Source organism: Malassezia restricta, chromosome V, assembly GCF_003290485.1.
Source record: "Malassezia restricta chromosome V, complete sequence".
Classification (NCBI taxonomy): domain Eukaryota; kingdom Fungi; phylum Basidiomycota; class Malasseziomycetes; order Malasseziales; family Malasseziaceae; genus Malassezia; species Malassezia restricta.
The window spans coordinates 281,230-307,185 of NC_040197.1; the positions used below are offsets into that span (position 1 = coordinate 281,230).

At 55.3% G+C, this 25,956-nt stretch overlaps 18 protein-coding genes across 18 annotated transcripts; 7 read left to right on the forward strand and 11 right to left on the reverse strand.

Annotated features, from left to right (window-relative positions):
- Window positions 1-157: 157 nt before the first annotated feature.
- On the forward strand, window positions 158-1,855 carry MRET_3001 (uncharacterized protein; the record flags this gene model as incomplete). Its single annotated transcript, XM_027629628.1, has 3 exons — window positions 158-1,675; window positions 1,702-1,762; window positions 1,788-1,855. 3 exons carry the CDS (start codon window positions 158-160, stop codon window positions 1,853-1,855), a joined length of 1,647 nt encoding a protein of 548 aa, XP_027485453.1.
- A 137-nt stretch (window positions 1,856-1,992) lies between these two features.
- MRET_3002 (large subunit ribosomal protein L23Ae) lies at window positions 1,993-2,549 on the reverse strand (the record flags this gene model as incomplete). Its single annotated transcript, XM_027629629.1, has 2 exons — window positions 1,993-2,432; window positions 2,534-2,549. The coding sequence occupies 2 exons, from the start codon at window positions 2,547-2,549 to the stop codon at window positions 1,993-1,995; spliced, it is 456 nt and encodes a 151-aa protein (XP_027485454.1).
- A 172-nt stretch (window positions 2,550-2,721) lies between these two features.
- On the reverse strand, window positions 2,722-4,091 carry MRET_3003 (uncharacterized protein; the record flags this gene model as incomplete). Its single annotated transcript, XM_027629630.1, has 3 exons — window positions 2,722-2,958; window positions 2,984-4,016; window positions 4,042-4,091. The coding sequence occupies 3 exons, from the start codon at window positions 4,089-4,091 to the stop codon at window positions 2,722-2,724; spliced, it is 1,320 nt and encodes a 439-aa protein (XP_027485287.1).
- A 171-nt stretch (window positions 4,092-4,262) lies between these two features.
- MRET_3004 (transcription factor) lies at window positions 4,263-5,558 on the reverse strand (the record flags this gene model as incomplete). The annotated part of the gene is made up of 1 exon (XM_027629631.1): window positions 4,263-5,558. One exon carries the CDS (start codon window positions 5,556-5,558, stop codon window positions 4,263-4,265), a length of 1,296 nt encoding a protein of 431 aa, XP_027485455.1.
- Window positions 5,559-6,249: 691 nt separating this feature from the next.
- Window positions 6,250-8,901, reverse strand: MRET_3005 (activating transcription factor 7 interacting protein; the record flags this gene model as incomplete). Its single annotated transcript, XM_027629632.1, has 1 exon — window positions 6,250-8,901. One exon carries the CDS (start codon window positions 8,899-8,901, stop codon window positions 6,250-6,252), a length of 2,652 nt encoding a protein of 883 aa, XP_027485456.1.
- A 131-nt stretch (window positions 8,902-9,032) lies between these two features.
- Window positions 9,033-10,022, forward strand: MRET_3006 (exosome complex component RRP42; the record flags this gene model as incomplete). The annotated part of the gene is made up of 1 exon (XM_027629633.1): window positions 9,033-10,022. One exon carries the CDS (start codon window positions 9,033-9,035, stop codon window positions 10,020-10,022), a length of 990 nt encoding a protein of 329 aa, XP_027485457.1.
- Window positions 10,023-10,025: 3 nt separating this feature from the next.
- On the reverse strand, window positions 10,026-12,320 carry MRET_3007 (3-isopropylmalate dehydratase; the record flags this gene model as incomplete). Its single annotated transcript, XM_027629634.1, has 1 exon — window positions 10,026-12,320. One exon carries the CDS (start codon window positions 12,318-12,320, stop codon window positions 10,026-10,028), a length of 2,295 nt encoding a protein of 764 aa, XP_027485458.1.
- Window positions 12,321-12,558: 238 nt separating this feature from the next.
- Window positions 12,559-13,167, forward strand: MRET_3008 (V-type H+-transporting ATPase 16kDa proteolipid subunit; the record flags this gene model as incomplete). The annotated part of the gene is made up of 4 exons (XM_027629635.1): window positions 12,559-12,646; window positions 12,687-12,805; window positions 12,837-13,121; window positions 13,150-13,167. The coding sequence occupies 4 exons, from the start codon at window positions 12,559-12,561 to the stop codon at window positions 13,165-13,167; spliced, it is 510 nt and encodes a 169-aa protein (XP_027485459.1).
- A 109-nt stretch (window positions 13,168-13,276) lies between these two features.
- MRET_3009 (mitochondrial-processing peptidase subunit beta) lies at window positions 13,277-14,725 on the reverse strand (the record flags this gene model as incomplete). Its single annotated transcript, XM_027629636.1, has 2 exons — window positions 13,277-14,430; window positions 14,464-14,725. The coding sequence occupies 2 exons, from the start codon at window positions 14,723-14,725 to the stop codon at window positions 13,277-13,279; spliced, it is 1,416 nt and encodes a 471-aa protein (XP_027485460.1).
- Window positions 14,726-15,060: 335 nt separating this feature from the next.
- MRET_3010 (zinc finger protein, C3HC4 type (RING finger)) lies at window positions 15,061-15,813 on the forward strand (the record flags this gene model as incomplete). Its single annotated transcript, XM_027629637.1, has 1 exon — window positions 15,061-15,813. The coding sequence occupies one exon, from the start codon at window positions 15,061-15,063 to the stop codon at window positions 15,811-15,813; it is 753 nt and encodes a 250-aa protein (XP_027485403.1).
- Window positions 15,814-15,818: 5 nt separating this feature from the next.
- MRET_3011 (mediator of RNA polymerase II transcription subunit 6) lies at window positions 15,819-16,403 on the reverse strand (the record flags this gene model as incomplete). The annotated part of the gene is made up of 1 exon (XM_027629638.1): window positions 15,819-16,403. One exon carries the CDS (start codon window positions 16,401-16,403, stop codon window positions 15,819-15,821), a length of 585 nt encoding a protein of 194 aa, XP_027485402.1.
- Window positions 16,404-16,502: 99 nt separating this feature from the next.
- On the forward strand, window positions 16,503-17,276 carry MRET_3012 (uncharacterized protein; the record flags this gene model as incomplete). The annotated part of the gene is made up of 1 exon (XM_027629639.1): window positions 16,503-17,276. One exon carries the CDS (start codon window positions 16,503-16,505, stop codon window positions 17,274-17,276), a length of 774 nt encoding a protein of 257 aa, XP_027485401.1.
- Window positions 17,277-17,279: 3 nt separating this feature from the next.
- Window positions 17,280-18,212, reverse strand: MRET_3013 (uncharacterized protein; the record flags this gene model as incomplete). Its single annotated transcript, XM_027629640.1, has 1 exon — window positions 17,280-18,212. One exon carries the CDS (start codon window positions 18,210-18,212, stop codon window positions 17,280-17,282), a length of 933 nt encoding a protein of 310 aa, XP_027485400.1.
- Window positions 18,213-18,325: 113 nt separating this feature from the next.
- On the forward strand, window positions 18,326-18,808 carry MRET_3014 (signal peptidase I; the record flags this gene model as incomplete). The annotated part of the gene is made up of 1 exon (XM_027629641.1): window positions 18,326-18,808. The coding sequence occupies one exon, from the start codon at window positions 18,326-18,328 to the stop codon at window positions 18,806-18,808; it is 483 nt and encodes a 160-aa protein (XP_027485399.1).
- A 27-nt stretch (window positions 18,809-18,835) lies between these two features.
- Window positions 18,836-20,932, reverse strand: MRET_3015 (uncharacterized protein; the record flags this gene model as incomplete). The annotated part of the gene is made up of 1 exon (XM_027629642.1): window positions 18,836-20,932. The coding sequence occupies one exon, from the start codon at window positions 20,930-20,932 to the stop codon at window positions 18,836-18,838; it is 2,097 nt and encodes a 698-aa protein (XP_027485398.1).
- A 297-nt stretch (window positions 20,933-21,229) lies between these two features.
- On the reverse strand, window positions 21,230-23,069 carry MRET_3016 (poly(A) polymerase; the record flags this gene model as incomplete). Its single annotated transcript, XM_027629643.1, has 3 exons — window positions 21,230-21,322; window positions 21,348-21,426; window positions 21,451-23,069. 3 exons carry the CDS (start codon window positions 23,067-23,069, stop codon window positions 21,230-21,232), a joined length of 1,791 nt encoding a protein of 596 aa, XP_027485397.1.
- Window positions 23,070-23,108: 39 nt separating this feature from the next.
- MRET_3017 (S2P endopeptidase) lies at window positions 23,109-24,527 on the forward strand (the record flags this gene model as incomplete). Its single annotated transcript, XM_027629644.1, has 1 exon — window positions 23,109-24,527. The coding sequence occupies one exon, from the start codon at window positions 23,109-23,111 to the stop codon at window positions 24,525-24,527; it is 1,419 nt and encodes a 472-aa protein (XP_027485396.1).
- Window position 24,528: 1 nt separating this feature from the next.
- MRET_3018 (epsin) lies at window positions 24,529-25,821 on the reverse strand (the record flags this gene model as incomplete). The annotated part of the gene is made up of 4 exons (XM_027629645.1): window positions 24,529-25,594; window positions 25,624-25,749; window positions 25,776-25,789; window positions 25,819-25,821. 4 exons carry the CDS (start codon window positions 25,819-25,821, stop codon window positions 24,529-24,531), a joined length of 1,209 nt encoding a protein of 402 aa, XP_027485395.1.
- Between the last annotated feature and the right edge of the window lie 135 nt (window positions 25,822-25,956).

A 25,956-nucleotide genomic window follows, 5' to 3' on the forward strand; every position in this document is an offset into this window, starting at 1 on the left:
AGCCAACGTTGTTCGCGAAATCGTACTATGGCACGGTGGCGAAAAATAAATAATTTCTACAATGCCGGCACAGTCCGGTCGGGTTAGTTTAGTCATCTATCGGTCAGGTCAACCCCAGCTGTGGCACGGGGCACATTCATTTTGGGACATCGCTGCGATGCTTGGCGGCCTGTTGAGTACGGTGCACCGCACAGTGCTACCGCCTACATTCAGGTTCAAGCTGGAATGTGATGACTTGAATAAGAATCCGCTAGTATCTCTCATTCGTGAGCATTGTCCATCTATTTCTGGTGCCAGGACAGCCAAACAGACTCGCTGGCTTCCGTCGGGACACTTGCAGACTTTGTACACGAGTGCAAGCAATGCTATGCAGGTGGAAGATGTGGACTTTAAGCGCAAAGTTTTCTTGGCACCCGATGGTGGCACCATATCAATGGATATTGCTCCGATTAGCATGTCGAAACCATCGGAGTCAGACACGACGCCTACCGTGGTTATTCTCCATGGACTCTCCGGTGGATCATCGGAGACGTATGTGATGAATGCAGTTGTTCAGCTTACAAAGAGTCGCGAGGAGGGGGGCGAGGGTGTCCGATGCGTGGTGGTCAACTTTCGTGGATGTGCCAAAACCATGCTGACATCGGCGCAACTGTACTCGGCATGCAAAGTGACAGATCTAGAGTCAGCTTTGCTCCTACTTTCGCACATGTTCCCTCGATCCCCTATGCTCGGTCTCGGATACTCTTTGGGTGGTGCTGTTCTCGCTAGATACATGGGAATATCTGGCAAGGACACGCCATTTATCGGTGCTATTACAGTCGGCGCGCCATACTCCCTGGACAAGACGAACACCACATTAGAGTCCTCTTATCTGACGTTAGCTTATGCACATGTCTTAGGTGTGAGTCTGCGCGGTCTGCTTCAACAGCATGTGGATACTTTGGTGCTCTCACCTGCTCTATGGGAACCTATTGAGCTAATTTTACGTACCAAGATGGACCCAGATGAGAGCAAGCCAGTGGCTAAGCCTACATTTACGTCGCCTCAATATTGTACTGTTCGATACGTGGATCATACTATGACGCGCTTGATTGGTGGCTATCCCACACCTTATGGCGAATTTCCGTTTGCCTCAGCCATGGACTATTACAAGCGCAGTAGCCCCGTTGTTACTTTGGCCAATGTTTCGAGGCCATTGTTGGCATTGTCCGCGGACGATGATCCCATCGTTCCTTGGAGCACATTGGATGATTTAATGGACTGCATCAAGACTAACCCAAATGTCGTGCTAGCGCACACTCAAAGCGGTGGACATTTGGGCTGGTTTGCCGGTCCATTGGCACAACGCTGGATTAAACATCCTATTGCTGAGTTTGTTCACGCCTTAGTTGATGCCTATGGTGCTAAGCCAGAGGAAAGTGTGTCGACCGGTCTAGGATCAGGTGGCCCGCAAGTCAGTCCATGGAAGACACGCTCCATTGATAAGCGGTCGGTCCAGGTAGAGGTATTGGCTAAGGCACATCTACCATCCGTGTCAGGCGTTCGCACGGATAATGAGCAGGACGTGGCATGGCTTCGTACACAAATTCTGCCCCACATCCCCCTAGTTCATCCTAAGGATTCGCCGGTCAGGACACACGAAATCCCAACAGGTCGAATGCTGTCGCTTACTCTTGTACGTATACTCTGCTTACACCACAGTACTGTGATGCTCTACGCCCTGAAGTCGGTTTTATCGAGCTGCCAGAAGACGTGCATGCCAGTACGTAATTCTCGCTAACATCCAGGTGGCAATGGCTATTTCGTGCACGCACAGCAGCTGGTACAATCATTGCCGGCGAGGAGTGATACGTAGTACCTGTATCATAACACACGAGAAATCGCGCACCATGGAACAAAGAGTTCATCTCTGGTTATCACCTACGTACATCACGAACAGAGGTGCATACTGTACAGTGACGTCTTTTGATGGCATGCCAAGCTAGACATGATTTAAATAAAGCCAATGCGGTTGGACACATCAAGAGCGTCCTGGTCAGGAGTGAGGCGGATGAAGGCCTTCTTCTTACCGTCAGGGCGGATGAGCGTGTTCACGCGAGCAGCCTTGACATCGTACGCCTTCTCGAGGGCAGCCTTAATCTGACGCTTGTTCGTGTTACGGTCAACAATGAAAACAAGCGTGTTCACATCCTCGATCTTCTTCATGGCGCTCTCCGTCGTCAGAGGGTACAGGAGCGTCTTGCAGGCATCCGAGCGCGGCAGGTGAGGAGCGCTCTTACGAGGGTATTTCGGGTTGCGCGCCAAGCGGAGCGTCTTGGGGCGGTAGAACGACGGCGACGTGCGGACCTTGCGCACACGCGTCTGACCAGAGCTACCCTTCTGGACGACCTTCTTGGCGACGTGCGCCTTCCGCGTAGCCAGGTTCTTCTTGTCTGGTTTGGTGTTAGTATCCTTTCTCACTGAATAATGATCCTTCACGAGCCCCGCACATCAATGTGATGCGTACGGCGCCCGTGCCGATGTAGTAACATACCTTGGACCTGCGACATAATAATGGACGGCGTTTGTGTGGTGAACAAACGGCCTCCGGTGCTCGTATTGGAGGTCGCTTGGTACAACTTGAAAAGACACGTGATTGCTATGTGTCATGTGATGCATGTAGTTTTGCTATGTCATCCACCAAGGGTCCGTGCGGTGTAGTAGTGGAGATTGGAGACTGGCCTAGGTTGGGCCGCATGCAAAAATATGCACGTCATGACCACATGCGACGGCCAACGTGAGCGGCCGTTCAGATGCGCGGCTCCATGCGAGCGATTGGACATGCTGGGGAAATTGATCATGATCGCCAGGTGGTGAGAGTATGCACACGGGATCAGTGTGATCCAAGGACCAGATCCGCACGCGCTGATCACTACCTGAACAGGCAAGCATGTGGTGGATGGGGTCCACATCAAAGCCCTGGAGTAAGTAGCGGGATACGTACAAGACCTTGCATAAATTGATTAACGTGGCCCTTGAAGAAGCGAAGAGGTGCATCGCGCATGCGCGCTATATCGCCCATCACTAGGTCGCCGTTGGTATATGCTGCCACGAATAGGGTATCATGAATGCATTGGATATGACACAAGGCACCTTTCGATACAAACGAGAACGTCGTTCCTGGCAGCCACGTATAATCCGGTCCCGAACGAATAGTATGTATGCTTCCTGAGCGTAATCCGCATAATACATCTGCGCACGCGGATGCGCCTGAAGATCGGATTGACACACACATCACGTCGCTTGGGTATTCCTTGGTGTACATGTGCCAATCTGCTTGATTTTCTGCCATAATGCGTACCTGTACTAAATGTACATGTCGACCAGCGCCTATAGCGATAAGCACTCGAGACGCATCTAGATCGACGGCATCGATACATCGAAGATCCCCTTGAGGCTTTCTGGAAGGGTCTCGGAAAGATACCTGGACCCGATATGGGCTGTCGCATGTAGAAGTGAGGGAGAGAGCCCATCTCTTATGCATGGATACCTCTACAAGTAGTTGTGATGCGCTCGCGCAGGTATACCAAGTTTGGGATGCCGAGGAAAGCAATACGAGATGTTCGTAGTCATTATCTTGTGGCAAAATCTGTGATCGAGAAAAATAGGGACCAGTTGACAGACAGGATGGCTCATCTTGAAGACTTGTGCCTAGAATGCAAAAGACGCGCCCATCGCAGGTAGCCAAGGCATACGAGTAAAATTGTGTGCTGCTGTTACAAGGAATAAGTTCGATCGGAGCTGTATGATTTAGCACCCATGCCTGTGTCGAGTATGTGCGTGATAATTTCATGTGCTGAACAGCGCGCGTCATGAGGTACTGACAGTATTTGGAGGTGGATGCGTACCGAACATGCCCTGTCACATGTCCCAGCGGCGCGCGTCTTGGCGTCTCAATGCGTGGCTCGGGTGGGGGAGATGGAAACCGCGTCTGGTTGGAATGACGTGCTTTTTGCTGCTTGAAAAAGCGCTGCTTCCTCTTTGTTAGCTACGTCAACGTACTCTGGATCCCAGACGAAACCGGGCAGGTCAAAGGGTGGCGGCTGGCTCATCAACAATCGGTGGAGGAAATGTGGGCGTATTTTTGCCATAGGCGTATCATCTCTGAGAAATAGCAATGTGCATCCTGTCAACTCATCATCTATAGAACTTATTTCGATCATTATTGTACCGCCAAGACGACCATCGCGCATCCAGCACCATAATTATATAGTACAAAAGAATCAAGTCGTTGCAGGGGGCGCCGCTGCATTCGTGGCCGTTGTTCCAGTTGCATTGGTGGCGCGAGCTCCTGCGGGTGCAAGAATGCGGCGCCGCGCGTTCACAAACCAATTAGAGATCTGGCAAATGTCCAGGCCTGTATAATCGCAAAATGCGCGCTTTTCATCTTCTGTGGGGTAGGGATGATCCGCATGCTCTAGAAGCCATGCCTTAAGCGTATCGGTGATGTGTTTGGGCAACTTACCGCCGCGCTTGGGTGGCGCCTGCGCCGGGGTACTCCTTGTGTTGGTCATCTTTTCGAACTCTTGCTTCTCTAGCATATCTGAACTTGATGCATCGTCTTCAGACCAGTGGGAATGAGGCATAGTAACCATAGCATACGATGTTGGATACTCATCTTCGTCCTTCGAAGGATGTTGGTACAGTCTTTGCGGAGAGCCATAAGAGCCATGAAACTTTTCGTGCGATCGTGACAAATTGGGAACAGGTCGATACCTAGGGCTTGGATATACATATCCAGTTGGCTTACCATTATTGTGGTAGTATTCATCCTCCAAGTAGTGGTCCAAGACCTTGGGGCTGTGGGCCCCTGCCGTGTGTGAAGCAGACACACGACCAGGTACATGTGGATAGCGCATATCTGGGTAATAGTGTCGCATATTCATAAAACCATATTCTGTGGGGCTTATAGCGCATTCCCGGTTTTCCATGCGTGTTGAATGCATAGTTGGACTTTGAAGAGACTCGTATTTATCTCTTGCATCCATGTGAGGTAATCTTGACCTGCTTGCGTCCCACGCCTTACGCTCGGCATGAGATGCGTAAGGATGCACGCGCCGAGATGTCAAGTCTTGAAAAGTGGGCAACGTTTGCGAACGAATCGGTTTGGACCTGAAACGAGCACAGTGGTCACGAGCAAATGATCCTGGACTATCCAAAAGACTCCGATGCAAGTGGCTCGTCGAAGCACGCGGTGTGGACGATATAGGCGAGGCGTAGTCTTTATAGTGGTAAAAGTGATTAAAATAATCACGAGGCGTCACAGTGTGAACAGTGTTGGCTCGGAAGAGGGGCATGCGAGATGAGCTCATACTTGGGCGTGGAGAGGGACAAGTCATACCGATGGGGGGTAGGTGATATGGAGGGGCCGAGCCGGACGGCGCAGACGTGGCGGGGTGTCTAGTGGAAATCTCTTGATGTACATCATTAGACGAGCCATGGTGCGGAGTTACTGACGACCTTTCTGCGTCCATCCTAACAGCCCCATTTCTTCTATCCTGCTGGCTAGTCCATTGCATGATTCTAATACGCCCCTCTCAAGGAACGCAGGCAGCAGAACGCAAGTGACGGAATGGACGCAGAAGGCGAGATTAAACCGAAATTCAGGAAAAAATCCAATAAACCGTCACTGACAAGTAAAAAAACTGCTCAGCTTGCTGCGACAGGCAGAAACGATCTGATGAAAAGTCTGGAGAGGTCTGATGTCCCCCTATCTGTTTGCATACATTTACATTTTCTGCTACATACGGGCCATTGGTAACCAAATACACGCACACCAGTACTTTTGCCATGAACTAAAACCAATCACATGGATTACTCACAAATCCAAAGGAGGCAATTTATGGTCTCGTCTGTCACCATTTAGTTTGCGACTGAAACTTATCTGGCGCATGAGCCAATAATGCACGTTGTTGATGGATGTGATTCTGCATGATGAATAAAAGTGACCCTGGCTTTGAAGGTCTCCTATGTAAACAGTGCTAATTATTTCTGATTTGCGCCGAGGAATTGTGGGACAAAATAAAGTCGTAGGCGATAGATAAATTCACAATATTCCTCCACGTACCTGGGGAAGCCTTTAGGCTGGACAATCAATCCTTTCACGCCTATATGTGACGGCAAAATTCCCCCTGGGTAAGCATGCCCTTACGAGACCTTGACTCTGATACGAAATCACACTTTTAAATAGCTCCATTGTATACCCATGAATCAGTTTTTCCGTGTTTTTGATGCACCACGGGTCACACGCTTATTCAATGTAGCATCTTCGCGGTCGTTTGTGATCGACTCTTTGGTCGCACGAGTGCGTATAGTAGTACCGGCTCTGGCTACCGGTAAAGAAGATGCCATGCCAGATCGGCGTAGTCGCGTGTCTGGAGGCACCGCACATGTAGTTTGTGCCGCCTGCTGCTCACTTGCCGTTCTGGTAGTTGATGTAGATAATGAACCGATACGCGACATTTTTACGGCATTACGCGGTGGAAGTTGCCGACGAACGGGGACATAGGGTTCTTTCTTTGGAACAGTGCGTGTCGCACGATGCTTGGTAAGTTGATCTGTTTCGGGGGTTAGGACCTGAAGCGGTTGAGCAGGCACACTGGCCTCTTGGGGTACATCGCGTACTTGTTCCTCCATAGCAGTCCATGCACTGCTCATGCTCAGATCCATGGCTGAAGTTTGTTTAGGTTCAGACATCATATGCCGGAAGTGATGCATAGTCGCTTCAGGTGATACGGCCTGCTTCGGCTCGGCAAATACATGCTTAAGCACATGCATATCTGGCGTTGGAGCCAGATTTTTCTCATTTGCTTTTGGCGTAGTAACATGATGCATACTTGTCATGTCCATGTCACCACTAGCATCGAAAAATGATTCCTGTTCGTCTTGTTCACGGACCTCTGTAGAAGCACGTTCTGACCCCAATGGCACCGGTTCTTGTTCCTTGCTTGGTTCCGGGGCTGTCTTTCTTGATGGCGAGAAGAGACTTTTGAGCCATTGCCATGACGGCTGACGCCGTAGTGTCGGCTGATCCATCTCAGAGCACGACATGCGCCGGACCATAGGCTTTTCCTGTCGCTTGGTTTGCGGCGTCATGAATGAATGTAGAGGCCGTGGTGGCAGTGGCGATGAAGCACACTGCAACTCCAAACTTGAATCGACTTCTTCCTCATCCTCTTCGTCTGATGATATAGCGCTGAGCTCCATGTCTTTAGAATCCGTCGACGTTGGAATGTGCGAGTTAATTGATGGAGGAGGCGTCTGAGCACAAGGAGGCTCCCTATCCACCAGAGGCACAATAGGAAGCTGAGCACTGCGCTTCAGCAGTGTCGCTGTTCGGAGACTCACTTTGCGCGACTTCGCAGGTGACCACCTCAGCGGCGTGGTTGGTGGAAACCGGGGCGTCATGGGCGTTGCTGCAGAAAGCAAACGGTTCGCGTCTACCACTTCTTGCTCCTCCAGCTCTTCGAGACACAGTGTGAGATCAGAAGTGTCACGATGCTCGTTTTCCTTCTCTTCAGCTAAGCTCGCTTTTGTATCTGCCTGCCACACATGGTCATCAAGCGCTTCAATAAACTCGTGAGCTTCGGCCGGCACGGTAGGCTGAGAGTCAAGAGGCTGATCGATTTTGGGCTCAAGCTCGGCGTCGTCGCGTCCCTGTTTTTCTGGCTCGGTGGCCTCGAATTCAGTGGGGTCAATATGAGTGGATTGGGCGTCGTTAGCATTCAGTTTGATAGGGTTGGGATCAGCAGGACGAGACTCAGTAGGTCCGGGACTATTGGGATGAGACTCCGTAGATTCCGGATCAACAGGATGGGGATTAAGGGGCTCCTGCCCAACTTGGGCAAGCTCAGAGAGAGTAGATTGAATGGCAGCAGGATCAGCGGGTTTAGGCTCGACAGGCTCTAGCTCGACAGAGTTGGGGTCCACGGATGTGAGATCAACAGGATCGGACTCGGATACTCGTTGGACGGAAGCGTCAGAATTATTGGCTTCAAGCTCCTGCTCCAAAGGGTTGGGGTCCATGGGCTCGAGATCAACAGGACCGGATTCAGGGACTTGTGGGTCGGTGGCTACAGGCTCCACGAATTCAGGCTCCGTCGCTTCAGGCTCCGGTTGGTTGCATTCCAAGAAATCTCTTCGCTGAGAAGTGTTTGCCGCCTCATTCACCATAGCGGTGTCATTTGGGAGGTCAGATTCTGCTCCTGGATTCACATCTTGATGCGTCTCAGGCACATTCGTGTCTAAGGATGTGCGTTGCCAGACATTCAAGTCGGCCAGGATCATGCTGGGCGCCTGAGGCATCTTTGGCTGTTCGACAGCCACATTATTCGAGTTGCTTTGAGCAGGCTCTGACGGTGCAGTTTGTTGTGTCAGAGGGATGGGTCGCATGGCTCGCTCAGGCGTCCACGCGGTTCGGAAACAAGGCATGCTAGCACGTGCCTTGATTCGAGCACTTTGACGACGTGGTGTGGCAGGAGATTCGGGTGCAGCCATCTGAGGCTTTCGTTTTCTTGGAGATGCTGGCGCTGCTGTCACATACGAAAAGGTAAGTGTGTGCTTGGAAATTTGAAGTTTATCACCATCCTTCAATTTGATTTGGGTGTCGTTAGCGTGGGGTTTGACATGTACATTATTATGCCATACACCGCCGGATCCCATCACATGTAACACAGCTCGATTCTCACTGTCGAACTGAATCGTGCAGTGCTTACGACTCACATCTTCGAGCAACAGTCGCACGTCATTGTTAAGGGCTCTTCCTAGCGTCGTAGTTTCTTTCTTTATTTGGAATCGAGCTACCTCAATGTCGCCGCTGTCTGACAGTAACTGCAGTGATCCACGCGGCTGCACGTCGCCCATGACGGCCTGTCGTGAAGGACGCCGTGCCCTGTGTTGGTCCTCGCACCTCCACGCGTAATCCAACGCGTGCCCTATTACATCACGTGACACATACGAGCCTTTCTCTCAGCGTCTGCCTCGTGCTCGGCTGCATGCCACCAGCGACGCTTTCACGGACGGAACAGAGCTACTTGCTTGATGGGCTTCGTTCGAAGCCTGCGGAACGTGCAGACCGGCGTGGTTTGCACGAATACCGGATGATGCAGGTTGATACGGATTTGTCGCTGCAGGCTGATGGCTCGGCGCGAGTCGTGCTAGGCAGTACCGAGGTGCATTGTGGTGTCAAGGCAGAGATAGAATCGTACGATGCGCCGCATGTAAATGTGCTACCAGATGTGGATTTCGCGCCGTGGCTCCCACCGAGTCCGCGTGTACAAGTCATGGTCGAGTACTCGCCGGCTCTTTTGCACGAGCATAATGCGACAGAACTGGCGATGATTACCGATACCGTGCAGGATATGCTACAAGCATGCTATGCTCTCACAGGCAACTCGATTGGACCATTAGATGCGCGCCAGTTTATCGTGGTGCCATATGCACGGTACTGGGTGTTGCATCTCGACGTCTACGTGATGTCGTGGAGTGGCGGGAATGTCTTGGACGCTGTCTTTGCAGCGGCGTTTTGTGCGATGTACCAAGCGCGGATACCTGGTACCAAGATCCTTTCTTTGGACAAAGCGGCTGCGCGGCAAGATGACGAGGTAGATCAAGACGATCCAGCTGGTATCAAGTTTATTACGCGAGGCCGGAAGCCATCGTCGTCGGCTGCCATTGACGATGCTGTGGACTTTACTTTGGAGAATGAGTGGGATCATGGGCATCTTTTGGCTGGTCGTGAGGATGTGCCTGTATGCATTACTATATACCCCTTTGAGGACACATATCTCCTCGATCCCACGCTCGAAGAAGAGACGGCCCTGTCGTCTGGCATCGCTGTGCTTGCCTCTGCTCGTGGACAGATCTACGGCATTCGACAGCGAGGTAGTGGCGAGTTGACACTCGATGCGATACACAAGGCGGCGGACGTGGGTACATCCTATGCAAAGCAGCTCGCTCAGACTTTACAGGCGCGTTTCGTATAGACATTACCAATCCGTGGTAGACTTGGCCATACGTGCTTCGGCGGCTGAAATACCTTTGCCGTATACGACACCATTGAGCCATGGCGTATCGTGGCGCTGCTGCTCAAAGGCGGAAATGTCCTTTTCTTTTTGCAGCGTGAGCGCGATATCGTCTAGACCGTGCAGCAGGCAGTGGCGTGTGAATGGCGCGACTTGGAAGCCAAACGCCGTGCCGTCCTCACAAATCACCTTTTGCTGCTCGAGGTCCACCGTCACCTCCTTGCCGGCTTGCGCATCCTTCAGCACACGCTGGATTTGTTCCGGCTCGAGCACGACGGGCAGCTGGCCGTTCTTGGTCATATTGTTGCGGAAAATGTCGGCAAAGCTCTCCGCAATCACGGCGCGGATACCAAAGTCGAGGAGCGACCAAGGTGCATGCTCACGCGACGAGCCGCAGCCAAAGTTGCTGCCGGCGACCACGAGAATCTTGGCGTGCGTGTATGGCTCCTTGTTGAGCACAAAGTCGTGGTTCGGCTCGTTTGTTTGCACGTCGTACCGCAATGGCCAAAACAGTGCCGAACCGAGACCTGTACGCTTGATGGTTTTCAGGAACTGCTTGGGAATAATCACGTCGGTGTTGACATTGGAGCGCTCCATGGGCGCAGCAATGCCTTTGAGCACACGGAAGGCCGGCATGCCCTGAGCACTCGCATCCGGGTGTTTGGCCGTAGCAGCAGAAGCTACGGGTGCGTGGTGCATCACGGGCGGAGGCGCCGAGACGACGGGTGCGTGCAGGATGCCTTCCTCGATAAAGGCGCGTGGATCCTTGGGTGTCGCGTCGAACTGCGAGGAGGTAGCTGGGAAGCCGGGCAACTGTCCCTTCATAAGCTTGCGCACATCGGTTAGGTATCCGGTCACGGCCGCAGCGGCGGCCATGGCTGGACTCATGAGATGAGTCCGACCACCTGCGCCCTGTCGGCCCTCAAAGTTGCGGTTCGATGTAGACGCACATCGCTCGCCCGGCGACAGCTGATCTGGGTTCATTCCGAGGCACATGGAGCAGCCTGCTTCGCGCCAGTCAAATCCTGCGGACTTGAACACGGCATCAAGGCCCTCTGCTTCGGCCTGCCTTTTCACGAGACCGGAGCCAGGTACGAGCATGGCCTGGACGTGGGGCGCCACCTTGCGGCCGTGGAGGATCCGCGCGGCAGCGCGCAGGTCCTCAATGCGCGAGTTGGTGCACGAGCCGATGAACACCTTGTCAATCTTGATTTGCTCGATGGGCGTGTTAGGCTCGAGACCCATGTACTTGAGCGAGTGTGTCCATTCGCTCGCGAGTTCCTCGCTCGGAGCCTTGGCTGGATCAGGCACCTGACCGGTGATGGACACGGTGTCTTGAGGACTCGTGCCCCACGTCACGGTCGGCGGAATGTCCTGGGCATCAATTTTCACGACCTTGTCGTACTGGGCGCCCGGGTCACTCGCGAGTGAGAGCCAGTGCGCTGCGGCGCGGTCCCATTCTTCGCCCTTGGGCACGAGCGGACGGCCGCGCAGGTAGTCTAGCGTCATCTCATCCGGCGCAACGAGTCCTGCACGCGCGCCGGCCTCGATACTCATGTTGCACATACTCATGCGCGCCTCCATGGACAGGCGGCGAATGGTAGATCCGGCGAATTCCAGCACACCGCCGGTACCGCCTGCGGTACCAATAAGGCCGATGATGTGCAGCATAATGTCCTTGCTTGTGACACCTTCTGGGAGATCGCCATTCACTTCGATAAGGATGTTTTTCATGCGCTTCTGGAGCAGCGTCTGCGTGGCTAGCACATGCTCGACCTCGGACGTGCCAATACCGAAGGCAAGCACGCCAAAGGCACCGTGCGTGGACGTGTGCGAGTCACCACAAACAAGCGTAGCACCGGGCACTGTGAATCCCTGTTCGGGGCCGATGACGTGCACAATGCCCTGGCGGCTGTCTGTGAGACCAAAGAACGTGAGGCCAAACTCCTTGACGTTTTGCTCGAGCGTAATGCACTGGAGACGCGAGTCGCTCTCCTGCACGAATGTTTCGGTGTTCTTGAAATGATCGCGGCTCACCGTGGGGATGTTGTGGTCGACGGTCGCGAGCGTGCAGTCCGTTCGGCGCACTGGCCGACCTGCCAGGCGCAGGCCCTCGAACGCTTGTGGGGATGTGACTTCGTGCACGAGATGACGGTCGATGTAGATAAGACACGTACCATCTTCCTCTTCCGAGATGAGATGTGCATCAAAAATCTTCTGATAGATGGTGCGCGGCGGCTTGGCTTGCGGCGTCGTCATCGCGATGGAAGGTGGCCACGACCGAGACACCTTGATGGCGCTAGGGCCACCAGCGTCGTTCTATGACTCGGTTTTACTCAGCCACACGTGATACTCACGGCCGAGAGACGCGGCAGCGGCGAGGGCGCGGGCGGCCGCAGGCCATGCGAGCGGCCCGTGGCAGGCGGGCTGCGTTGCGTGGCCAGACATCTGCGACGTTACCCAGCCGAGTCTGTCCCATTTCTCATTGTAGCCCAGCATGAGCGAAAGCATCAACATGGAGATGTGCCCTGTGTATGCACCCTTCTTCGGTGCCATGGGTGTGACGGCAGCTATTGTGTTTACGTGTATGTACATGGACGCTGCGCGCGCATGCTAACAGGGCAGGTCTGGGCGCCAGTTACGGTACGGCCAAGTCGGGTGTCGGTATCTCGGCCATGGGTGTGCTCCGCCCTGATCTCCTGATTCGCTGCATTATTCCCGTGGTTATGGCCGGTATCATTGCTGTACGTATGAGCGGTGCGACTGACCCCATAGATCTACGGTCTCGTGGTGAGTGTGCTCATCTCTGGTGACCTCAAGTCGCCCATGACCTTGTACGCTGGCTTCATCCAGCTGGGCGCTGGTCTTTCTGTCGGTCTAGCTGGTTTGGCTGCCGGTTTCGCTATCGGTATTGTGGGTGACGCTGGTGTGCGCGGCACGGCTCAGCAACCTCGCTTGTACATCGGTATGATTCTTATCCTCATTTTCGCCGAAGTACTGGGTCTATACGGTCTCATTGTGGCCCTGATTCTGAACACGAGGAGCCAGGATGCACCTCAGGTACGTATACGTCTGCTGACTCCCTTAGTGCATGATTCGGGCCTAATTCCATCCCATCCACACAACACTGATGATATAGATAAAATCAAGGCATTCCTATATCCACATTTCCATCCAGAGGCGGCTTGTGTCAGCTACCTACGACGACTACGAGCTTAGTAGATGAGCGTCGACATGTCCGCACGGATACGGTTGTAGTCCAGCAGACCCTCAACGCGGCCCGTAGCGGCGATGGCAATGTCCTTGTCCCAGATGTACTTCTGCGCCACACGCTGAATCTCGGCAGGCGTCACGGAGTTGATGGCCACCTCAATCTCCTGAGGCGTCGCGCGCTTGCCTGTCGTAATGAGCTGGCGACCAATGTCCTCGGCAATAGCAGTCGTGCCGTCCAGACCCAGCAGGAGCGACGCCTTCAGCTGCGACTTGGCACGCTCGACCTCGGCAGGCGATGGACCCGTCGACGCGCGCTGCCACTCCTTGAGCGTAAAGTGCACCATGTCGTCCAGGTTCATGTGGTTCTCACTGACCATGTACACACCCCACAGACCCGTGTCCGAGTATGACGTGCTAAAGTGCATGAACGAGTTGGCCAGGTTGTTGGTCGACACAATGTGCGAGAGACGGCTCGACATGAGCGGGGACGAGCCAAGCGAACGGTCCCAGTTGCCAAAGATCGACTGGAGCACGAGCATGGGATAGTAGTCAGGCGATTTCCAGCTCGCACCTTCCACGGCAATGGCAATGTTGCACGTCGACGACGTATCGTCACGCACACGTACCTCCGAGCCGACAAAGCGACTGGGCTCGTACTGGTTCTCGCCCAGGCGGATCGGGTTCTGCGCCACGGGCAGGTGGCTAAAGTGCTTCTCAGCCAGCTTGACAAGCTCCTCGTGCTCTACACCACCAGCGCCCACAAGCACCATGCGGTCGGCCGTGTACTTCGACTGAATGTAGTTGGTCAGGTCATCACGGCTAATCGACAGGATGTTCTCCTTCGGGCCGAGAATCGTCCGGCCAAGCGCCTGGTCCTGGAACGCCACCTCGTGCAGGTGGTCAAACACCACTTCTTCCGCCTGCTTCTCGACCTCCTCTTGCTCACGCAGAATCACGTCGCGCTCGCGCTCAATAGCCGAAGCGTCGAGCTTCGAGTTCTGCAAAATGTCGGACACAATGTCCACAGCCTTGCCGACGTCTTGGCGGAACGCCTTGGCGTAGAACACCGTCTGTTCACGCGACGTGTAAGCATTCAGATGCGCGCCGAGGTTCTCGACCTCGAGCTCAAGGCCGTGTTGCGTACGGTTGTTCGTGCCTGTTGGTTAGTGCCACTCACTTGCACACATACCCTTGAACGCCATGTGCTCGAGAAAGTGGGCCGTGCCGTTGTTGCGCTGGGTCTCCGAACGGGAGCCAGCGTCGATCCACGCACCCACCGTAGCCGTCTGAGCCGATGGGTTCGACTCCGTGGCCACAGTAAGACCGTTGGGCAGCATCGTCACCTGTGTCAGGGGCTGACGGATAGCAGCCGTAGCCAGCGAGCGAGCAGCCGGCATCGACAGACGCATGTTGCCCTTGATAGGGTTAGCCAAGAACAAACGAGCCGACATCACGACAAGTGGCCAAAAAGGCTGTGTATGGACGACTCGTAGAGAAAAACTCTCGCAGAGAGAAAGGAGAAGAAATTGGCAGCGCGCCGCCTGACCTCAGCGGAGCCCGGCCGCCATGTGCGGGCCTCGCCCAGCAAACGTCCCTCATTTGCACAAATGCCCCGTCGACGTCCCCCGGTTTCGACCGACACGGCCTATCCGAGCTGGTGGCTAGGTAAGCAATCCCACATGTGGAGACGGCATTCCTCCACTTCATTCTGCCACATTGGCAGCACCGCCGTCGTGTTGTTGGTGGGCCCTCTGCGGTGAGCGCGCCTGTGTGTGGCACATGAAGCATGCTTCGTGAAACAGCATATACGAACGAACTCAATACAGACTTAGATGGTGCAAGTAATCCATCGGAGCCGATTCTCTTGTCGAGTGATGACGAAGACCCCAGTGAAGGTGAGTGGCAAGTGCAATCTGTGCGGCGGCTCTCGCCCAACGAGCTTCGACGACAGCGCATGAATGCGGCACGCGAAGCCCTTCGTCGTGCTGCCCATGTACCACCGAGACCCACTGCATCACACACGCTGTTGTCTTCGTACAAGTGTCCTATCTGTCTATGTCCTCCCACGAATATTAGCGTGACGCCTTGCGGCCACATTTTTTGTGGCTCGTGCCTGTACGACTCGTTGTCCACGAATCTGCGCCAGGAGTTCGATACAGTTGGACGAGAGTCTGGATACGGTGAAAGTCCCTTCACACCGTTTGGCAGTGGCGGCGCCTTGGCTCTGGCGAACGCTGCTGGCGCGTCGGTCCATGGTACGCGAGGCCTATTTCATGAGCTAGTGCATCAACGACACCGCCAGGCCCAGGACCAACGTCCGTCGGCCACACAGGCCACATCTGCGACCCGCATGCGTGCTTCCAATGGCACAGAGCGCATCAAAGGAGTCTGCCCTGTGTGCCGCGGTCCAATTAAGGGCGGTTTCACGGGACTCGGACGAAAAGGCATTCTGGGCCTGGATATTATGCTGGGCACCCCTAAAACAGACGATACCCCTCACGACGATGCGTCTATACCCCAAAAGCGGCAACGCAATTGATGGCGTCACGTAGGATCCATGGTGAGAAAGCGGCCATAGTGCCCCCGACGTGGACTGAATGTCGAGCGGTGCTCGCGCTGCTCGCGCAGCGTGGAGTGCAGTCCCTTGATCGACGATTGAAGCCGCGTCGACAGAATGGTATAGATGTCCGGCGCCTGATAAATGCAGTCATTTATAATATAGTACGACGCTAATGGCTTGTCGACCTTGTCTGGCGAATGTCGCCAGCGCTTGTGTATGACGAAACAAACCGGTGGCCTTGCATGTACTAGTGCAAATTCCAAGCCAGTGAAGCGCTTGAGTTCGGTTTCGAGCATATTCGCCACGTTCTGCATAGCATCTATGCCTGACTGGTGTGCTGACATCAGGGCTTGATTCACGAGCACGGCGCTCTGCATTCGCACATGCTCATTGTTGCTGCGCCGATCGTAAAAGGGCGACGTGCTGAAATACTCCATCACATTCGACGCATCCAGTACTGACTGCCCTGCATTCACACCGCCTTTCTGTGCGCTTAGAAACGCAAGATACTCGGGGTTCTTCCACTGCACATGCAGCAAGTTGACATCGAATGGCTCGGTGGACGCCATGCTCCTTCCGATCCACGGAGCTGGTGGTAGTGTGGAGGGCGACGTGTTCTAGAAAAAAGCAACGCGCGCCTGTGGACCTTCTTCTGGTCTTTCCACACCATGTCGTCGTCTCAACCACTGGATCGGAAGCATCAGCCAGGCGCGCACGATGAATTGCTTTCGCAGTACGACGACTTACATGCGATGGATGATGCCGAGCAGGAACAAGTGATTGAGCAGATCCGCCACGACAACCACAAGGCCAACTATATCTACCGCGTTGGCATCCTCGTCATCTACGGACTCATCTTCTTCTTGTACGCTACGCCGATCCCGACGTATCTGATGGGCAACCACCCGAAGAGTCATATGACGCTATACTTTCATGGTCAAGGAAAGATCGGCACAGACGAGGATCTCACGTACCTCCCTGCCTTCCCCATTTACGTCGCTGTCACTTCGATCCTAGCCTTCTTTATGTACCTTGCCGCATACGAATGCGCAATGCGCGCAGGTTTCGTCAAACTCAAGCCAGTGGCGTACCCAAATCAGCCGCATCCTTACGGCTCGGCTCCCCAATGGATTGTGCCTGTGCTCCGCGATCTCCGATTGCAGCCATCGAGCAACGTCCGGGCAGACCCGACGAAACAGTCGCAAAAGGTCGAACTGATCAAAGTTCTTCCGCCACAGATCGTTTACCTGGGCTTTCTTTGGGTGTGCACTTGGCCCGTCCCCCTCATCACGTTTGGTGCCGGCGCTTTTGACGATGCGGCGTGGTGGTCGTTTCCCTTCCTTGCCTTGTCGATTCACTTGCTGGTCGAGTGGTGGATGTACAAGGCCGAAAGGGATACGCTGGGCTTGAATGGCTTAAAATACAACTACAAAGGTGCCTAGATATCACCACATTACATCCAGTAGGTCATCGTCTTCCACGTCCAAATCTTCCACACTCGTGTGTGGATCGAGTCGCTCGCCCTCGAACGTCATATAAATAGACGCTTTCTCTTCCTGTGAAAGTGCGTGTGCATGCGTTTGCAAGAAGTGAGCCAGCATCGTATGCACCTGCGTCGTTGGCCGCACACGCACTTGGACCTCGAGGTGCCGTGCCCCACGGAGCATAAGAAGCCGTGTGCCCGCGGTGTCCTCTGCATCGGGTGGCGGTGACGATGGCGGCATAGAAGGAGTCGGCTTGGCTAGCACTCTGTCGTCATCGGATGAGTCCAACACTTCAAACACCTGTACGGGTTCGCCACCGTCCTCATCAGGGACCCATTCTCGCTCCTCCTGCGCAGATCGCTGGCGCTCCATTTCACGTTCAATAGCACGCTCTCTTAAGCGATGAGCATCATGTCCACGATAAAACTGCGCGAGATCCGCATCCAGTTCCAGTGAAACGTCACTGGATGGCTCATCGACTAGGCTACTGGTGGCTTCTAGTGCTCGTAGTCTGTCTCGCTGCGTGTTGGTCACTTGCTCAATCGCTTGTCGCGCGTACGTCTGGGCCTCTTGCTCTAGTTCCGGCGGAGGTGGGGACAGACTTACACTCCGATCATGCGGTGCTGACTCCTCGGGTATCGTGTTCGTTGATGGAAGCGGCTCGACGGCCTCCTTCTTGGGGCCGTGTGCCACCCAATCGTAGGAGAGAGCCTTTCGATTTCGACGTGACGGGCCTGACACATCCGCCTCCTCCACCATGCCACCGGACGTGTCTTGCGCGTCTGCGGTTCGTGCGCGCTTTGCAAAGAAGAATGCATCATCAGAACTCTGGTTCGGGCGATCTTCCGTATCCGCTCGTCGCACTCGCGGCCGCGGCCGAGGCCGCGTTGCCATGGCAAAGCGTACGTGAAGCCCCGTAGGACGCGTCTCCACGTAAATGCCACCAGCCCACGTGGCAAATACAAGGCACGCTCGGTGTCACAGAGCTCCTCGTGGTTGCGACGACGATGCTGTCTGGCGTAGCCGATACCATGCGCGCGTCATCATGGCGACGCCAGATGGCGCAGTTCGTGCAAATGCTGCATGTGATTGCCATGGCGCTGGCTGTTTGGAAGGGCCTAGGCATCGTGACGAATAGCGAGTCGCCCGTGGTCGTCGTGTTGAGTGGCAGCATGGAACCTGCCTTCCACCGCGGCGATCTGCTGTTTCTGACGATGGGAAGCAAGCCGATCGAAGTGGGTGAAATCACCGTGTACAGCGTGCCTGGCACTGAGATCCCGATTGTGCACCGTGTGACAGAGACACGACCGAATCCAAAAAAGAAGCATGGCCAGCTACTTCTTACGAAAGGCGACAACAATCACGGTGACGATATCATGTTATACAAAGGGCCGCGATGGATCCGCGATGACCAAATAGTGGGGCGCGTTCAAGGGTACGTGGACATGTCTCTCACCGTAACAGATTCATTCCCTATGCTGGCTACGTAACCATTTTGCTGAATGATTTCCCAGCGCTCAAGTATGTTGTGCTTGGCTTGTTAGGTCTTTCTCTCTTGTTCGAGCGCGAATAGTGTCGCCATTGGACTTGGAAGGTGACGCTCGCCCGTCCACATCCATTGCATAGACAGATACACTTGGAATTCGTCGCTCCTTGAAGAACACATGCTCTGGCAGAGGCGATGCTGGCACACTGCGCTTCCTCTCGGACTCGTTTAGGGAGTCCATGTCGCATGAATGAGTGCGACACAGCGGGTGTAGCTTGTCTGGATGATGCACGTCAATGATGCCCGTCACACCCTGTTGTCGCTGAAAGACATCAGTGCTAGACCCTGCCGCATCGCCTGCGAAAAAGCTGCCCCCTGTGGTCGGGCGGTGTCTCGACGGGATCGCATCCAAGTAGGGATCAGGTGAATCGTTACCAAATGACAAGATAGAGTCACTCCGCCTTACTTTCCATGAGCTGCCGCTGCCTTTCTTTTTCAGGTGTCGTTGCAACAGCCAAATAAGCACGCCGAGGGTCGCTGCACCGCCTAGACCCACAAAGCTACCCAGAAGAGCATTGCGCGTGACAGTAGGCATCGAGCTATCCATGCCGTCATCAGGCTGGGTCGCAAACAGAAACAAGTCGCTAGCTGGATCCACTTCTCGAGCCAATTCGCGTGAGACCTTATCCCCCGTCGGGTGGTAAAACTTTGATGTCCTGTCTGCAATGAGATGCTGCAGCTGGATGCCATATCTTGCGGGTATATAGGCCAAGTACAAAGTCCGTTGCACAGTTTTATTGCCTTGTTGTTCGTAGCGTCGCAGCTGAATGGTTTTGACATCTGACTCATTGATACTTAGGGCATGTGCCACAATTTCTGGCATGTAAGTAAAGACTTGAGCACTCGTGCCGCGCTGCACCGAAAGCCATGTCCATGAAAGGGAAGGTTGAAACAAGATCGAGATCAGCATATTGTTCCGGGGTTTTGCCGCCTGCTTGTTTTCCGGGTCGATCGTCAGTGGCATGGTGCTTGGAATGGACGAAGTCACAGTACTCTTTGTCGAGGTAAGCGTGGCACCTTCGAAGCTCGTTATCCTTGTCGTCTCAGGGAGCAAGAGAGAATTGGTGTTCAAGAAAGCATATCTCGTGCCCGGCGGTGTCTTCAAGGGCCGTTTCGATACTCTCATACCACCCATGCCTTCAGACGAAGCGCCTGGCCTAGATGCTTGATGTGACTGACTTCCTTGCGACGCTGTCGCCATAGTCGATATCAGAAACGGTGATCCAGCACCGGGGCTGCGTGACCACCGGGGCTGCGACCGAAAACTCATCGACCGCGGCACTGACAAAGTTGCAGGATCTAACGAAAAATGGGGCAGAGGGCTCCATATGTGCGATGTTTGCGCTCTTGATCGCATCGAGGCTGCCTTGCTAGAGTCGGTTTCAAGGCTTGTTCTCCGCGTCGACGTATTCTTGGGCTTCGTAGATGTTGAGCGCCAGGTGTCTCTCGATGTACTTGTCGTTTCGGACCTGGCATGCCCTGTGAGTGATGAAAACGAGTCATGAGGGGACGCAACATGGCGAAGCGAAGAAGGGCGCCTCGTTGATAGCGGGGACGCATGGAGAGATCGGCTCAAGTTCTCGCGAGAACTCGGCGAGATAAATGGGGAAAGATGGGAAGAGATTGTTTCTTCAGCATTGGAAAATGCCTTGGATGCAGAAATATATCCTCTTCCGTGCGTAGACGATGCGTGGCCTTTACTTGATGAGGTCACGCTGGACGAGCTAGGCGAGGCATGTTTCGACGGCACCAGGGTACTTGACAAGGAGACTGAGTGACTTGCCTTCCGTGTAAGAGAAAAAGGCCCTGATGTTGACGTGTGTAACAAAGATTTGGTGGTGGATGGCCATGCCGTCGACACCAGTGTCTGTGCGGTCGAGTTTGACGAGCTCGGCACGGGCGTCTTGGAGGTCGTGGAACGAGTGGGGGCAAAGCGCGACATGTGCTTCTTCAGCGACTTGGGCTTGCTTGTGAGCGATTCCTTGGTGCCATTCAGTGAGTCAGCTGTTGCGCTCACGACGAGAACGAGCGTAGTGAACCATACGAGCCACGCACCTAAGCGCGACATCGGGGCCCAGGGTCTGTCTTCGACCTGGTGGTGCTTTTAGCAGCCCAGCGCAGATTAAAAATATAGGCCTGTGCACGTTGATCATACCATGATGCAGCACGTTGATTCAGTGTCCGGCACAGTGAGGGAGTCGCTGCGAGGTACGAGCGCATGAGCTGTCAGCTGGCCACGCGAAGCGAGTTGGATCGATGGAGGCGCCAATCACAAGCGGCGGCGCATCGATCAGGTGGCCCATGCACACACGGCTGGGTCCGCCACACGTGTGGTACATCACACTATGTGAGCCATGCACGGCCTCTATGACGTCGAACCCGATTCTGGGGTGGTCGAAGGCACAGCCTCCGACACCTTGATTTTTTTCGCAGCGTCCTCTGTGGCCGAATCTGAATGCTGATGGTAAGTAGAAAAAACGCACCTTGTTCTTAGCCCGCTTGCTCGACGGCCCTTTCCTCGGACGTGGATCTCCCTCAAATACGTAATCGGGCAAATGGGATCTGGTGTGAGTGCGTGAGACGTACCCTTTGATATGGCGGACGACAATGCCCATAGCTGACTCGTCGTACTGGTCCCACTGCTTGACGCGCTGAGTAAAGTCCAACGTAGGATACGAGATATCAAAGCGGCGAACGGACGTTTCATGGGCTTGCCGTGGCTCGACTTTGAGCCCGATGTAAAAGGTGGTAGTGTAGACGGTTCGCCGGTCTGAGGCGTTGTCTTGCGTCTCCTGATCCTTTACCTTCGCGGCCTCGCCTTCTGGCGGCAGGTCCTGTAGCTTGGAGCGAGCGGCGACCTCTGGCGGCATTTCGCCCGTGGCTACCTGTCTCACCTCCTCATCTGTATAGCACACGCACTCATGATTGAATCCGTCGACGAATGGGTGAGCAATGAGCAGGGAGGGAACAAGCTCAAGTTTCATGATGAGCTGACGCAGCTTGGACTCGACCGTGCCTTCCCACTTGAGCTGCAGATCCGCCGAGCCGGACGAGGCAATGACCTGCAGGTAGTACTTGTACCTGTGGAAGAAGTCGTGCTTCTCAAAAAGTTCCTTCCAGGTAGCCTTGCCAAGAAAAATGCGGTCGACAATCTCGCTACCCCGCTGAAACTCCTGTGTCATGACCATCTGAGTCGATTGTGTGACGTTGTGAGTCGCGCACATCGATGGGTATGCAGGTGTGATGATCGGCATGCGATGAAGTCGGTCAGTCGGGTAGAGTCGCGGATTCCATACGCGAATAGGCAGGGGCCCGTCCTCGATAGGCTTGAGCAGCACAGGCTGGGGCCACTTCCACTGCAGCAAGATGAGAAAGAAGCGGCTCACAATCGCACCCGCCACTTCATTTGGATACAGCTGGCAGATGCGCGCGACAAGCATGGCCCATGCAACACCACCGAGGAATCCGAGCACGTTGGCATAAATAGCGCGTCGACCGGCCCACAGCTTGATGCAGCGTAGGGCCAGGCGGAATACATGCACGTTGGGCACGAGGCGCAAAATTTCGTCCGTCACACGCGAGCCACCAAGACTGCGGACGTCGCGCTCATCGAGGTTCTTGAGTAGATTATCATCGCGCAGCTCGAGTGCGTCGTCGATGCGCGGCAGGGGAATGCGTGCAAAGAGGAAATCGATCGAGATGCCCATAAACTTGGTTTTGATCAGCGGGACGTACGCTTCTGGCACCGCCGCTACTTCCGTGACGTCATCGCGCTCCTTCAACAGGGCCTCGAAGATCTCGAAAAAGTCTTCGCGCTGGACGTGCTTGGGAGCGACGCACAGCGTGTCGATATCCGAGCCGGGCCCATGCACACCGAGTCGGTAGGAGCCAAATGTGAAGATTTTGCCGCCCGAGGCACGCGCCGCGTTCTCCGATAGGCCATGCTGGATCGATGCACGGTACACAAACTCTTTGACAAGCGCATCGACGCGGCCGAGCACCACCTCTCGGAGCTTGGCCTCTTCCGACGACTCGAACACATTATTCGCACGCAGCTCCTCCTCAAGGGCCTGGGTAATCTCCAAGTCCTTTTCCGTCGGCCCGCTCAGCGAGATAGGCGGCGTCACGCCCCACATCTGGACGCCCGTGCTCATTCGCTCGACCTGTCGTCCACGGGGATGAGAGAAAGCCGTGGGAGCGGTCATCGGCCGAAGTCCGTGCGTGTGGGCCGTTTTACCCCAGTCATGCTGCCATGGCTGGCCTGGGCAGCCTGCGTATGGGCACTGGGGTATGCTGCGCGACGCACGGTGCGCCGCAGCCAAGTGCAAGTCGCGCCTGGTGTCGTGCATTACGACACAGTCGCGTTGAATGAGTGGCCTGCTGCGATCGTTCGGCCGTGCATGTACGGCCGCGCCTATCGTGCTGTCCTGGCGCTGTACGACGTGGGCGTCGTGGTGGCCGGTCTGGCTATGGTCGCGTCCCTTGCCGTGGTGCTGGTGACGTGCTGTCAGCTGTTCCTGCGTGTGTCGCCCCGACTGGCGAAACGCGATGCCATACCAGATGCTGCGCCCCTTTGGCTCACCCCCCTCGTGCCGGGCGTCAATCTCCCTCTGCGACACGCCGCGGCCCTCGTGCCCGTGGGACTCGTCTCTCAAATGCTTCACGAGGCTGGCCATGCTGTGGCTGCCGCGCTGCACCACGTTGAGCCTCTCTCTATCGGCCTCTATGTTTTTTTTCCTGCCATCCCCGTGGCGTACGTCCAGCTGCCGGAGCAGCTTCGTGGCCAACGCGCGCGGCTTCAAGTAGTGAGTGCAGGGGTGTGGCACAATGCTATGTTGGTGCTCTGCTTTGTGCTCGCCTCGTCACTCGCCTCGGTGTTTTGGACGGATGCGCAGAGTCTGCGTGTCTCTGCACCTGGCCCCCTCCGGGCGGACGTGCCTCGGAACTCACGGATCACGGCGCTGAACGACGTGCCTGTATCAGCCATGCCGCCCACCGAACGTCTCCATGCATGGACACGCCTCGTCCACGATACCCCATGGCCCGCTGAGCCGGGCTGGTGCATCCCGCCTGCGACATGGACCCAAGCGTCCGACGCATGCTGTCACGAGCCGAGTGACTCGCTTGCTTGCTTTTCAAGTGCCTCGGAGCAGCGATGTATGCTGCCTCTGGACATCTTCGTGCATTCTACACGATGCCACGATACGTGCTCCCAGGGCTTTTGTGCCGCCCCCCAAGACCCACTGGCGCGTCTCTACCTTGATGACGACCTCGTGGTGCTGCGGGGCCCGTTTCGTGGCTTGTCTCAGACGATGCGCATATCCACGAAGCAGCTGCGCTTTCCGTGGATCTACCTAGTACCAGAGGTATGGGCCGACACACTCGCTCACTACGGCGCGTACCTCTACCAACTCGTGTTCATGGTCAACGTGGCCCTCCTGCTCATCAACATGCTCCCTATACCCGCGCTTGATGGGAGCGCCTACCTCCAACACGCCATGGGCCTCCCTGTCCCCTTTCACGAGGCTTACGACCTGGAAGATCCAGCGGCGATGCCGCGACCGACCGGCCAACGCCTGCTACTTGTCATCCAAGGCACGACATGCATCCTGACAGGCTTGGCGCTCGTAGGCAGCATATGGGTCTCGGCACTCCCTACATAGTCTACAGCAAGTCGAACAAGTCCTTGGATGTGGTTGGTGGCGTGCTGCGCGTCCTGGACTCACCCCACACAGAGCTGCTCGACTGGTCCTGCGCAAGCTGAGCCATGCTCTTGGGGCCTTGTTGCGTCGTCGTCGACGACTTGCCGCGCGACTCGGTCCACAAGTCGTCAAAGAGCGAAGCGGAAGAAGCGGAAGCCGCAGGGGCGGCCGAAGGCTTGACAGGCGGCGGATGGTGTGTGGACTTGCGGGCTGGCGTGGCTGCCGGTTGCTGAGCTGGCTTCGCTACTGGCTTCGATGGCACATCATCCAACAAGTCAAAGAGGTCGCCACCACGCGGCGCTGGTGCCGTGGCGCTCTTGACGGGTGTCGGCGGCTTGGGTGGCGCTGCCGTCTGAAAATCATCGAAATCATCGTCCGCAGTCGCCGGCTTGGACGCGGCGGGTTTGGATACCGCTGGAGGCTCGTCGTCGAAGCTGAAGAGGTCAGCGACAGGCGGGCCCGACGTCTGGGGCGCAGGGGCCGTGTCTTCGTCATCGCCCGCATGATACTCTTCAAAGTCGGGTTCAGCGCTGCTGCTGCCCGCCGCACCCGTGCCATACACGCCAGAGGCACCGCCACTAGCATAGTACGCATCGCTGCTAAAGCCACCATAACGACCGCTGCCACTGCCCGGCACAAAGTCGCTGCTGCCGACACCCTGGTACTTGGCGCGGTTCGCACGAGCCTTGCGGCGCTCCGCACGGATCGTGTCAAAATCGGAAAGAAGAGCAGCGAGCTCTTTCGCACGCGCGCGAATATTGACGCCTTGATCCTTGCCCTGCTCGTCAATGTAGTGGAAGTTGCGCAGGATTTTGATCGTGGATAGGTGCGCACGCGCCTCATCGACCACACGCTCCGAGCCGTTCTTGACAATGTACTCTAGCAGCTGGAGAGCTTTGTAGATTTGACGCCAGTCGTGCGCCTCCTTTTCGACAAAGCGCCGAAAAATCGTTGGCATAATTTCGTTAAAGTCATGGTAATTAAAGGTGGCCTGAGCGATCTCTTGCATCAGCGTCGAGCTGGCACCCCTGTCACATTAGCCTGTACGAATACGCACCATGGATCATCGTTCGTAGCCTCGCGCACCTTGGCCTCAATTTCGCTGATGTTGAGGGCATAATTCTTCGCCTGCGTGTACATCTTCTTGATGTCATAGAATGTCAAGTTCGACAGCTTGTTGCCGCTAATTGTGAGCATCGTTACACATACATTTCCTCAAGATCCTGTCGTGTCAACGTTCAGACATACGTACCATGGTGCACCGAGCAAGCCTACGTCAGGGGCAACCAGGGCCGCCGTGGCCTGTTGCGGTCCTGGACAGCGCCCGCTGACTAATGGTTGATCGGCGCGTCAGCGCAGGTTCACCCACGTCCGCCGATTGCTAGACGAC